Source organism: Myotis brandtii, unplaced genomic scaffold (assembly GCF_000412655.1).
Source record: "Myotis brandtii unplaced genomic scaffold, ASM41265v1 scaffold56, whole genome shotgun sequence".
Taxonomy (NCBI): Eukaryota; Metazoa; Chordata; class Mammalia; order Chiroptera; family Vespertilionidae; genus Myotis; species Myotis brandtii.
The window spans coordinates 3,194,569-3,208,200 of NW_005370080.1; the positions used below are offsets into that span (position 1 = coordinate 3,194,569).

The 13,632-nt window shown below is 41.0% G+C and overlaps 1 protein-coding gene across 1 annotated transcript in view; it reads left to right on the forward strand.

Annotated features, from left to right (window-relative positions):
- The window catches only part of ADTRP (androgen-dependent TFPI-regulating protein), an 88,182-nt gene that overhangs the window by 9,360 nt on the left and 65,190 nt on the right, over positions 1-13,632 (forward strand). Inside the window, exon 2 of the mRNA XM_005878425.2 lies at positions 10,719-10,967. Coding sequence (XP_005878487.1) covers positions 10,815-10,967 — 153 coding nt within the window. The 5' untranslated portion in view covers positions 10,719-10,814. The remainder of the gene's footprint in view (positions 1-10,718; positions 10,968-13,632) is intronic.

A 13,632-nucleotide genomic window follows, 5' to 3' on the forward strand; every position in this document is an offset into this window, starting at 1 on the left:
ATTGCACAATTAAGTTCATTGACAAAGAGGCCTCATGGTTTGAGAACAATCTTGAGGTCAAGTGGGTAAGCTTCATAGAGTCCCTATGTAGGCCTTTTCTGAATCATTTTAACTTGTCTGCCTCTGTATCTTGGAAGGTGAACACAGAAGGGGAAATGTCAGACTATCATGAAAAAAAAAGTTTTGACATCTTTGAAGAGTAGTATACAAAGGGTTGGTACTGGAGTAGAGGGTCAGGAGGAGACATTTCTTCTAACCAGCTGATAATCGGCTGTACTTCTGTCTCCAGGAGCTCACAACCTGTAAAGCATTCTTATCCTAAGCAGGCCAAGGTTCAAAGAAGTTGAGTTTGTTGAAAGTACAAAGAGAGAAAAGCTGATTTTATTCTGCATTGGCATGTGATTTATTTTAGGCCACAACAAAAACTGGAATCACTTCGAGTAGCCCCAAACAGCATGAATGTTGTAGAGGGGATTGTTGGAAAATGCTTAGTGATCATGGATACTCCTCAACCATGGAGATAAGTGAAGTAATTCCAGATGAATAATTAATATACACTAATTTAGATTTGCTTGGTAGGCAGAAATGCCAAGGAAGCCAACACATTTGACCTTAAACTTCAAAGTAAACAAAGGTCCTGAGAAGTTTTGTTTCATTTTCATGTAATTTGAGAATATCATTTTTATTCAGAGGGCAGTAAACAATTAACCAAAACAACTCCCTTTGACCAAATAAGTCAACCCTGTAATGAACAATCTCACAGCTTCTGCTACTGCTGCTTCTTCTTTTTTTAAGTTAAGGGGATTTTTTATTTAAAGCCCAGCAAACTTTTCCTTGCTTTTATGAAACACTGCCCTATGTTTCCAAGCAGAAAAGCAAACACTTTCAAAGGTCATGTGATGCAATTCTAGAAATGTAGAAATAAGAAAACCAACTAACAAGCAAAAAGGATGTATCTGATAAAAATCTTTGGCAGATATCTTAAAGCAGAATTCATAAATATGCATGCATATATGTGTAATACTAAGAGGATTTCACCTTGAAAGTTGATAGCTGGAATTCCTTAATAAAGACCACTTGTTTGACAAGGGCTCAATTAGTCTCTGAGCTGGGTTACACAGGAAATCAAATTCTGTTCCATTATAGGAGCCCTTCTCAGTAACCTCTCTGAGTACACATATGGGCAGAGGTGGAAAGAGGCAAATAAAGCCTTTTTCTCTTCCAAGACCAAAGAAGTTGGTGCATGTAAACACAGATTAAAGTGCTTCCATAAGGCTTTGGGGGAAGAATACATCCCCCTCTCCTCACAGGATCATGGCCTGTCCTACAGAAGGGGCACTGAATTCTTCTGGTTTCTATTGAGCAATTGGGGATGATTTCCTTCTCAGAAGATGGGGAAAATGGTACTAGTGCCTCAGAAGGATCATATTATGTACTACTTTTTATAATCAGGGCAAAAAAATGTAGCTGCCCATACAACAGCAAGATGCTTATCACCTGTATGAAAAGTATGGTCACTGGTGCATGCAGCATCCAGGATTGTGAGAGGGATGTACGACTGCTTGCTTAGGCCCGACATCCCCCAAAGGGTCCTGAATTGCGAGAGGGCGCAGGCCAGGCTGAGGGGATCTCCCAGCCTCTAGTACCAATTAAAAGACAGATATGGGCATAGTGAATTTAAAAAAGCAACATACCCAACTATATTGTTTACCAGACACTCACTTTAATGTCAATGATATAGGTAGCTTGACAGTAAAAAGATGAAAAATACATACCAATAAACATAGAAGGAATAGCAATATAAATATCAGGTAAAGTAAACTTTATCTGAGCAAAGAAAGTTAACAGAGACAAAGAGAGACATTACATAATGATACAAAGACCCATCAATAGGAAAACATAGCAATCCTAAAGATATTGCACCAAACAATAGAGTCTCAAATGCACAAAGCAAAAACTGATGGAGCTGAAAGGAGAAATAGACAAATTAATAATTATTAGGGGTTGCAACAGCCCCTTTCCAGCAAATGAAACAATTATTAGATAGAAAATCAGCAAACAGAGTGCAGTTCATGTATATGAGTACCCATGACTCAGACGTGTCTCTATAGACTGCTAAAACAAGGTAATCAGAGCTTAACTGCTGTTGTACTGGTAGTGAATTTCCCAGGAAAGCAGGAATTCACATGAGACACTCAAAACTTGAAAATGGATGTGCTTATGATCAGCATTGAATATGTTTCTTAATCTTGCTGATTAATTCAATATATAAAAATCTATATTAAAATATCTAAGTTTTCTTGTGAGAAAATGTATGCATTTCTGTAAACAGGATATTTGCAAAATAGTGAAATTTGAGAGTGTAAAAAAGGTGTTCCTTTTTAATTAGATAGTTTCTCTTTAATAACATCATCAGACCTCACATAATCAAGTAAGATGCAAGAGAAATTCACTTGAAAATTCTAGAATTTGGGTACAAAACAAAGTAATTCAAGAAACAGTAGAAGACTTCTGTACCGGTTGTTAGTTAAGAGACCTGTATTCTGGTCATTACTCCCCCATAGTTGTGAAACTTTGAGAAAGTCCCTTAACCTCTCTGAGCTTTCATTTTCTCACCTGAAAGATAAAAACGTTGAATCAACTGTCCTCAAATGGATCTGTACAGCTCTAAACTTTTAAAATAATGTGAGTCAATTTCATGCTTGTAAACAGGAAGCATTCTTTAGGCTCCCAACTGAAAATCTACCTTCAAAACTATCAACAGAGAATGTCTAAGTGAATCTGAGAAGATCACAGAACACTGCATTTCATTGTAAAAGCAAAGCTAGAGATCAAGGAGTAAGGCAGTTCTGAATCAGGTTTCCCAATGCAACAGACAAAGTAAAGTGGTGGGCCAAGCAAGTTCTCACAGAAAAAATAAAAGGTTCCAGTGCCTTTCAGAGTTGGTTTGTTTGGTGACTGAAAACCAAAACATGTTCTCATCAAACAGACTTCAGATGGGGGGCCTTTAATAAATGTTCTAGTTTTTAAAAAGAAGGTCACTCACAGTGACCTCTGGGAAAACAAATATTCTTCAATGTGGTATAATGGGTGAGCTTCATCCTCAGTTCTCAGCTGCATGTACAGCAAATGGACAGGGACTTCTAGGGATGCCAAGTCCACTGGAAGGAAGATCCCAGTCTCCCTTCACCTTGGTTTCAACGGGGCAACACACATATTTAATTATTTCTAGCATCACCCACCTTTTATCAGGGAGAGGGCTTTAGAAGACAGGGTGATATTGGCTCAGAGGCAGTAGGGGCTCCAGGGAAATACAAGCAGCACTGCGTGAATGAGGAATAATAGGAATCCCAAGGGTTAGAGATCCTGGCTTCAGGAAACAATCAGCACTCCAGAATCCCTGGGCCCCATTTCACTTGAGGAAACTAACACCCCAATGAGGCTGATAGTTGATAAGTCCAAGGTTACACAGTAGATTCCAGCCCAGGTTTGATCCCCTGCTCTTTGTACCTCATCACTCTGTGACTGGCCTAGGAATGAGTTATAATCCCTATCAGTCAAAAGTGTTATGTTTGCTAGAGGCCATGAACACTTCGCTCAGAGGGATTACTTTAATCCTCCTCTCTTCTTACATGGTGTCTGAAGTTTCCCATGATTTACTCAATGCATTCATCTTTAACTCAAACTTCTGTATATTCAGAATGACAGAATAATGTGCAGGATAATTTAGGTTCCATTAGTACATTATACATGCCTCTATTATAGTACTTATCACATCCTGCTGTAATTTTTTGTTTATGTATCTGTCTCTGCAATTTGACTATGAGTTCCTCCAGGGTTTAGGCTATGTCTTACTCATCTTAGTATTCTACCTGCTTCCCAGAACCCAGCAGCTAAACATTTTGAGGATAGTAGATTTTACATGAATGAGCCGGCATTATAGTAAGGCTCTATAGACAAGTATGCCTGATATGCACATATTCATTTATTTAATAGATATTTATTAATTTCTTATTGTGCGCCCAGCACTATGCTAAGCTCTAGGAATCCAGACACACCCACTTTAAGCCCTGGGAGATAACGGCACATTAAGAGATTAATTCCTAATTGTTACAGACTAGATGTTTTTGTTTCTCCAAAATTCATATCTTGAAATCATAACTGCCAAAGTAATGGTATTAGGAGGTTAGACTTTTAAAAGATGATTAGATCATGAGGGTGGAGCCCCCATGAATAGGATTAGTGCCTTTACAAAAGAAATGCCAAAGAGATCCTCAGCTCCTTCTGATATGTAAGGACACAGTGAGAAGACAACTGTCAAAGAAGTGAGCTCTCACTAGACACGGAATCTGCTGGTGCCTGGATCTTGGACGTCCCAGCCTCCCGAACTGTGAGAAATAATAAGTTTTTGTTGTTCATACCCAATGTATGGCATTTTTGTTATAGCACCCCAAGTGGACTAATACACTAATTAATTATCATGCAATTTACATATGCACAAGGTATTAAGAAAGATTAGAAGGGGTTATTTAATATGGCCTGGTTGAGGAGAGGCTTATGTAAGAGTTCCTAGAGAAGAAAACTGCTGAGTTGCATTTTGGAGGATGGATATGAGAGAATCAGTCAAAGTTATGTTGAAAGAAGGCATCAGGAAGAGTAGAAAGTGGGAATAAAGGCATTGGGACATGACACAGTGAGGTGTGGGTGGAAACCTCTGCCAATTTGGTGGTGTTGGAGGAACATCAAGTGTGAGGTGAGATGAGGCTGGAAAGAGTAACAAAGCCATAGGGAAGTGGGAAGTTTTATTAAAAGCTATGGAACTTGGATGTTATGTTGCAGGTGATATTGATTCAGTAAAGGGACTTAAGCTGGGGAGGGATGTGGTAAGATTAGAACTCCTGATAAAATTCTCCCTGGCCTTGTGAAGAACAGAGTTGGGGAATAAGACTGGAATCAGGAAAACCAATTAGAAGACAGTTGCTGTAGCACTGGAAAGAAATAAAGAAAAGTTGAACTAGGACAGTTATAGAAGGGATGAAAAGAAGAGGACTGATTTGAGCTTGTTTGGGAGATGAACTTGGCAAAATTTGGTCGTTAATTGTAATTGGGGTGAGAGAGGAGGCAAGGAAGATAAGAGGTTAATGAGGGCATTCTCAGAAGACAGAGAATAAAAAGCCCAAGTTTGGGGAAATGCAGTGAGTTCATTTTAGACGTCTTGAGTTTGAGGTATAACTGGCACATTCAGGAGATGTCCAAAAGTAGTTGGGTATGTTTGAAGTTTTATGGGGATGAATAGAAGGCTGGGACTAGAGGTATATAATTTGTGGTCACAAACTGTAAAGTAGTGGTAGAAGCTAATAGTTGGCAAAATCACCAGGATAAGTATGTTGTGTGAAATGGGCAGTGGCTGGCCCAGCTCCCTGGGAAATAGAACATGTAAGGAGCTAGTAAAAAAAAAAAAAGGACAATCAGAGCATGTTAGGAGTGTTGGGAGGACCAGTCCTGCTCACATGTGGCTTCCTCAGGGCCAGCTTTTCCCTGACCTCCTGTCTACCCCAAGTCTGGTACTATATTATCCCTTTAATAAGTCCTCTGTGTTTGCCCTTCACAAAAGCTACTATAATTATAAATTATACCCAATTGTGTTATTATTTAATTTCTAGATCTTCTGTTAAAATATGAGTTCCATGAGAGCAGGGATTGGAGTTCTTATTCCCTAGGGAATCCCCAGAGCCTTCATTGCTCAATAAGTATTTGTGAAATTAAAAAAATTGTTTTCCAGCCTTGGTTGGGTGACTCAGTTGGAACATCGTCCCATACACCAACAGGTTGAGGGTTCCATTCCCAGTCAGGGCACATACTGTTGTGGCAGAATGCATGGGAGATCCAGCAGCCAGCACTCTGAGGGAGGAAAGTTTAACCTTTATTTCGCAGATCTGTTAGTCCAGGGGAGTTCTGGATCCAAAGCCTGAACTGAACTGGTGGGGAGGCTCTGACCTATATACCTCCTCCTGTGGTGGGCCCCTGAGGGGCCCCACAGCTCTGCCCAAGTCAGTTTTGGCGGGGCCTTGGGGTTAGGCTCTGCAGCTCCACCCAAGTCAGTCAGAGTGGGCAAGTAAGACTACAGTTTTAACCAGATACTGAACTAGGTTGCAAGCCTCCCCTCCCCCCCATTTTCCTTTTCACATACTTCTTTTACATTGGAGGGTATAGTATATTTAACACAGTAAATAGGAATGTTTACAGGCAACAAGCTCATGTGCTCCCTTCAGTCTGGTTAAACCTCCAGGGGTCTAAAATAATCCAGAGGATTATTCTGACATTTCAAAGGTGTGTTAACCTAGATGCACAAAACAATGGAAAGGCTGCTTAAGGCAAAAATAAAACTCTTACTAAGGAAGTTATAGTCAACCATGACCTGCCCAAGAAGGAATTTATAATCAGATCACCCTGTGAAGTTACTTTTGGCCACTGCTGAGCTTCTCTGATTTATTACATAGTCCTCTTTTTGTTCATACAGTCAACAGCAGACTACATATACAATGGTGGTCCTATAGGATTAAAATGGAGCTGAAAAATTCTCATCACCTAGTAATGTCATGGCCGTAATGCACACCATAAAGTCACACCGTAATGCAATATACAAATTGCCTACAGTATTCAGTATAGTAACACGCAGTACAGGTTTGGATCTTAGGAGATGCAAGGGAACGGAATTCATCATCCCAAAATATGTCTATTTGACGTAAAGATTATTTTAGGCTGGTTAATTTAAAAAAAGAGCAGACATGGGAGAAACTGAAAATGGAATAGAGGTTACCCTTTGTAAGATAAGAGAGGAATTACCTTATCTCTAGAAACTCTTACCAAAGCAGAAGACAACTTCCAGTAAAATCTGCGTAACAACCTTACCCTTGCTTGCTGTGCTTTTCCTGGTAACCTCCCTTCACTGACTCCCTACGCCCCCAGCATCTTTTGTCTTCAGCTGGAGATGTTATTTAAGGTGTTGGCTTTAGTCATTTTGGCAAGTTACTCAGCTTTCCTGGGTCTTTCCATGTTTACAGGACATAAATATTATGTTATACGTGCTATTAGACTTTCGTTTTTTTTCCCCGTTAACCTGTGTTTTATTTCAAGGATAACTTAACCAAGAACCCAGAAGGGAAAATTATTTTTCCTCCCTTACAGAGAAATAGGCTATACTGTAAAGCCTCGGTGTGTAGTAGGCTATATCATCTAGATTTGTGTTAAGTGCACTCTGATGTTTGCACAACAACGAAATTGCCTGGCACATTTTTCAGAATGTATTCCATTGTTAAGCAGTGCATGACTGTTTATATTATGTTACATCATTTATTAAAATGCTAAAAATTGAATTTCAATGTTAAATGCCAAACTTCTTACAAATAAATTTAAATAATTTTATCAATATTTATGAAAGGCCTCATCTGTGGGCACTGAGGCTAATGCAGGAAAAAAATTCCAGATGTTAAAAGGTCAGTCTCCAGGTTTGAACAGACACATTTCAGAGATTTGGGTCTTTTCCTCTTTTCCTACTTGTGCCTCAAATCCTTACCCATCTGCAGACTTATACTTGAGATGTTTGTATAAAGGAGTAAAATCCCTACATCTACAGTAGTATTTACCATGATAATGCCCTGGGAGACGTAGCACAACAATTCATATGTGCACCAAGTTACAAAACATGTTACAGAGAATTTTCTGATGGGAGAGGAAGAGAATTTAAGGGGTAAGCAGAGAGTGGATAAATGCAAAGGAAGCCTGAGGGTGTGCAGAGCAAACATTGTTTCTTTAGGGTCAGACACCCCTGTTGAAGTACAGATTGCAGCTCTGCCTCTTAAGTTTCTGCATGCTCTATTTTAGCGCCTGGGCTTCAAGTTCCCATCTGAAAATGAGGATCATAATTGTTCTAGAATAGTAAGAAACTAGGAAAATTCCAGGACAAGCAGAATAGGGAAACTAAGACAGAGAGTTAAACAGCATTTTGTAGTCACTTAGTAAATCCTATCTTCCCTAAACCAAGGGCACTTGAGAATAAATGGTTTGCATTTCTCTTCCCCAACCAGAGGGTAAATAGCTAAACACAAAGAGAGACAAGCAACAGAAATTCAATTAGGTGCCATTTGCCAACCACACCCAAGGACAGATAAATTAAGAAAATAAATCTCATTTTGGTACATCAGCATAAAGCTGATGAATATTCTACTGATTCACCCTTTAGATCTGCCCTAAACACCCAATCTTTAACACCCCTGAAAATGAAGGTCCCAAGGTGTTCTCTCGCTCTTTCTCCTGGGAGCACTCCCATTCCATCCCCTTCCTTCTGTCCTTTCCCCACGGCCTGCATCCCCAGCCTCTAAGGGACCCCATGAGACTTGCAACCAGGGGAGCAATGGGCAGCAGCAGCTGGTCCCGGACTCACCCCCTGGACCTGTCTCCAAGGCCCCCTATTCTCTCACTTCCCAGTGAGGTAAGGCAGCCCAGCCTAGGCTCTCCTCTTGCTTCTATGCCCTTCCTTGTTTCACTGTCCTAAGTATATTTTTGCTGCGGTCAATAAATTCTTGCTTGCTTTTCTACACTTTGTCTCTTGATTGAAATATTTCCCTCAAGAAGTCAGGAACTGAGGGTTCCTTGTCTCGCCGATAACAATACTAGTACTTAATTCATAGTCTTGTTTAGAGGGTAAATGAGTTAACGTGTGTGTAAAGCACTTGGAACAATGCCTGTCATGTATTAAGTACTGGAAAATTATTAGATGCTATTGTTGAGAAGGTTAACTTGAAGTGCAGGCAGATAAGGCAGGGGTGCAGTGGAAAACAAAGACGGGTGGAACATAGGCAGGGGCAGCAGACACGGCAGTTTGAGCAGCCTAACCACAGGAACCAACCAAGCAGAAATAATAAAATGCTTCTGGACTCAAAGCGGGAGGCATGGGAAACCAAGAGAGGGCCTGCAGTAAACAAAATGTACAAACACAGAGAAACAGAAAAAGTTCAGGATAGGAACATACTAACAACACATAGAAACAGGGAAAGTTTAGGTCCATTACTGGGCAAAAACAATGGAGGGAATCAATCAGGTGATGACACAGGTAGACACAGAGCAGGCTTGTAGCAAACATATACCCCTGGACTACAAGGCTTTAACGGGCAGCCCATTCTTGGGTCCCCCTCCCCTTGCGGGGAGTCTGAATCTGCTTGTAATAAATTTTCCACACTTTGCTTAAATCTTCTGGTCCGCGAAGCTCATTCTTTGGCGTTGAGAGACACGACCCGGGGAAAACACCTCGTCTCACCAATCTGGTCATCGTTGTTATTTGTAATTTTAACCTAGGCCATGGAATTGTGTGCAGTTTTATGTCACCCATTTCCCAGATCACCTCTTCTTTGGGAATGTTTACAGTGCAGACCCTTTATTGCTAGTTCAGATTTGCTCTACACCCATATGCAGTGTCTAAGATTTGGGATCCTATGACTGACTCTTGGATGGTAGCTTTGTTTGGTTTTGTCCTACATGTACAGTCTGAAGTTCCTTTTAAAAAAATACATTTTTTTATTGATTTCAGAGAGGAAGAGAGAGATAGAAACACCAATGATGAGAGACAATCATTGATTGGCTGCCTCCTGCACACCCCCTACTGGGGATTGAGCCCACAACTCTAATATGTGCCCTTGACCGGAATCAAACCTGGGACCTTCAGTCTGCAGGCTGACACTCTATCCATTGAGCCAAAGCAGCTAGGGCAGGCCTGAAGCTCTTTCTCCCAGTACTTGTAAACCCTGGTTAAATTATTGAACAGCACCAACTACATACTTACACAACTACGTTGAGAGCATTTCCCTGAGGGATTTGCTCAGAACCCTCTTAGTGAGTTGCTCAGGGAAACAAGCTGGTGACGGCACAAGGTATGACACTTTCAGCTCTCTCTCAGGTCCCTTCCGTCCAGCTCGAGGCAGGATTCAGTCCTTCAGACTGCCCAGCCTGAGCATATTCTCGTTCTCCCCAAGGAAATGTCTAAACTCAGGTATGATGGGATCATGGCCACACCCTTCGGCTTATTTATGCTTCTTTAGCCACAGATGACTTGCTCTGCTTCTGTCCTCCCAGGGTAGAGAAAAACCTATGCAAATAAAAGTGTCCGGGACAGCCTTGGGTAACCCTCGGTTCTCCAGGGAGTAGATACAAAATTAAAAAACAAAAGCAAAAAACCCTTAGAACTGCTCTCTGGAGGTCCAAGTGTTGTTTCAGATTTCATGGGGCCTCAGAGACCTCAGCAGCAAGATTACAATACCTTTTCCCTTCTTACTTACCTCCCTCCACGTCCTAAACACGCCCACAATCTCTCCCTCCTGGTTTACCAACCTGCCCCTCATTCTCTCAGAAGATATTATTGCAACTTCCTTGTTCTGCTCAAATGAAAAAAAAAGGAGAGAGAATGCAACCATGACAGGATTTCATCAGTTTAGTGGTAATTCTCACTAAGGTCACTTAACCACGCCCCATCTCAGCCTGCTCGAGCAAAGTGCAGCTCTTGCGTTGATCCTTGCCTGTATGCAAATCTGCACCCTACCTGTTATCTAACTGGGACATCTGAAAATAAACAAAAATCCTGTCACAAAGTTTATCTGGAGGGAGCTTATGAGGGAGGCAAAATTCAATCTCGTTGGAACTCTCAACCGGAGGGGTGTGTTTTACAGCTTCCCCGCCTGCTGCAGGATTTCAGCTCTTACCCAACACAAGACACCAGACGAAAGCCACTTCAGACGTTCACAGTTTCCCGGCCAGAGTGAGCCATGACGAGGACTTCGACATGCGTATACCACTTCCTTGTTTTGAGCTGGTATATTTTTCTCAATTATCACATCTCACAAAAAGGAAGGAATACGCAGATATCCAAAATCTTTCAAAATGGTGGACAGTGGAAATACTTGACACTTCTTAATCTGGTAAGTCTATATGACCATTTCAGGGAGCAATCTATCTATAGTAAAGTATATCACCTTTAAATTTTATTAAATACAAAATTCCATTATTTCTCTTCCTTCTTCATTGCTTTTGAGTTTTGGCTTTCTCTTTTACCTAACAGTTTGCTTTGAGAAACTCAATTTAGAAGTCACCCAGAGCTACATTTTTGTGCTGGCTAATTGTTCAATGCTTTTTTGAAAAGACTTCTCTTGGGGCACTTCTCAGTTGACCCCAAACGGGGGGCTAGATTGACTACAAATGCAAGAGGGATTTTGAACTTTATTTGGGGAAGTCTGTGAGGAAGGCAGAATGGCATATGTTGCATAGGAAGTGGAATTTTCAATGGAGGAAAATGCCATTTTACAGCACATGCAGACTAACAGATTTATCTGAGAAAAGCAAACACATTTTGCCATGTTCAGATCCCACTTCAATTTTTTATAGGCTCAAGGCTCTATCATAAAGGTTAAAATCACCCAACCAAATAACAAATACAGATTTTCAACTATTTACAAACCAATCATATGACTTGATCCCTTCTTGACTTTCTAGCCCTGTTGACCTCATTCTGATGAATGAAGTGTGAATGAATGGGAGAAAAGCAGACTTTTAAAAAATATTTTGGGAACATGTAAACATATTTTTAGAGTTAAAAGCTAAAATTGGCACATCCTTTGGGGATGCTAATTAATATTTGATATTTTTAACTAAAATGTAGAGTGCCAATGTCAACATCTGATTTCAGAAACTGGACAAAACATGCCAATCCTTTGGAATCATACTCCTAAGCAGAGGTTACACATGGTCAGAAACAGTGACACTCTGAAATGCTGAGGATTGGAAATTCAGAAAGTTCAAATCAAACAAGCCTGAAGGTTCTGCTTCTCCTTCTCTGGTCAATTGCTGGCCTTTGATTTTGGCCTGAAAAATCTGAGGCCTGAACACAGCTTCAGTGTTCTTGAAAACATCAAGGTGACAGTTTATTTCAATCCTAGAAAACAACAAAAGAAATGCTTTTGTGGAGCTAGAATAATATAGTAAAAACCTCAGCTTTGTGTATTTGTTGACTTTATATTAAACACTAGTGGCCGGTGCACAAAATTTGTGCATGGGGGTGTGTATCCCTCAGCCCGGCCTACACCCTCTCCAATCTGGGAACCCTCAGGGGATGTCTGACACAGGATCGGGCCTAAATCAGCAGTCAGACATCCCTCTCACAATCCGGGACCGCTGGCTCCTAACCGCTCACCTGCCTACCTGCCCAATTGCCCCTAACCACTCTGCCTGCCAGCCTGCTCGCCCTAAACTGCCCCCCCACAGGACTTCTTGCCCCCAACTGCCCCCCTGCCAGCCTATTCACCCCCAACTGCCCCCTCTGCCGGCCTGGTCGCCAACTGTCCCCCTGCTGGCCTGGTCGCCCCCAACTGTCTCCCAGTCGGCCTGGTCACCCCACACAGCCTGCTGTTCAGTCATCAGGTCGTCCCTCACTAACCCCCCTGTCGCCTGGTCGTCCCACACAGCCTGCTGTTCAGTCATTTGGTCGTCCCTCACTAACCCCCCTGCCAGCCTGGTCGCCCCACGCAGCCTACTGTTCGGTCGTCCATCCAGTTGTTTCGGTCGTGACGGCCCCTTGCTTTTTATATATTAGGATTGGAATTTGCTTGTGATACTGTTAGGCATTCAAAATGATTTATCTTGAATTCCAATTTGTTGTTTCTTATAAAGACTAAAAAAATGAACATGTAAATGTACTCAGTGGCTGGTTTCCCTATAGAGTTTATGCAATTTATTTTCCCTTCTTATTGCTCCCTATTGTCTAGAACAAACATGTGTCAGTTTTACAATCCAAAAAGACAAATAGTTTTTAATGCTTCAAATACAATCAACTATATTTTTCAATTGGACAGCTTCCATTGGTGAAATGTCTTGAATGACTTAGGAATGCTCACCATATCTCAATTGAAAAGCAGATGAGTGAACATGCAGAATATCATAGAAAAACATCTAGTAAGGAACACACCAAAACTTTAACAATGGTAATCACTGAGTGGATTTTCTCCTCTCTTTTACACTATTCTGTATTTGCCAAACTTTTTACAACAAACATATTTAACACTATTTTGAAACATGACAATAAATCTCATTTTAAAAATCTCGCAAACAAAAACAACTAATAATGTTTTACCTATGACTGTTAAGAAATCCAGGTGAAACCCTATTAAGAAAACTCTAATTCCAGAAGACAGGTTCAAAAGGACCTCTCTGCCTTTGCCAAATACACTCATTAACTCTTTGGCCGTTAACTGCCATCTTGGCTGGCAGTTAATTTGCATATCGCCCTGATTAGCCAATGGGAAGGGTAGCGGTCGTACGCTAATTACCATGTTTCTCTTTTATTAGATAGGATAGGATGGTCAACCTAAAGAGAGGTGTGTATGTAGCCAGAATTAATGGTCTACTCAAATTCAGTTTTCAGTGTCTCACCTCATGCTAGGCATGGCTAAGAACAGATTTATCACCTACTCCCACAAAACAGCTCCCTGACTTCTTAATTCTACATTGGTTTCATGCCCCAGAGACCCCACATTTCTAAAATGGAAAAAAAGACACCACACTTATTTTGTCAGACATGGTTTTTTTCCTAAT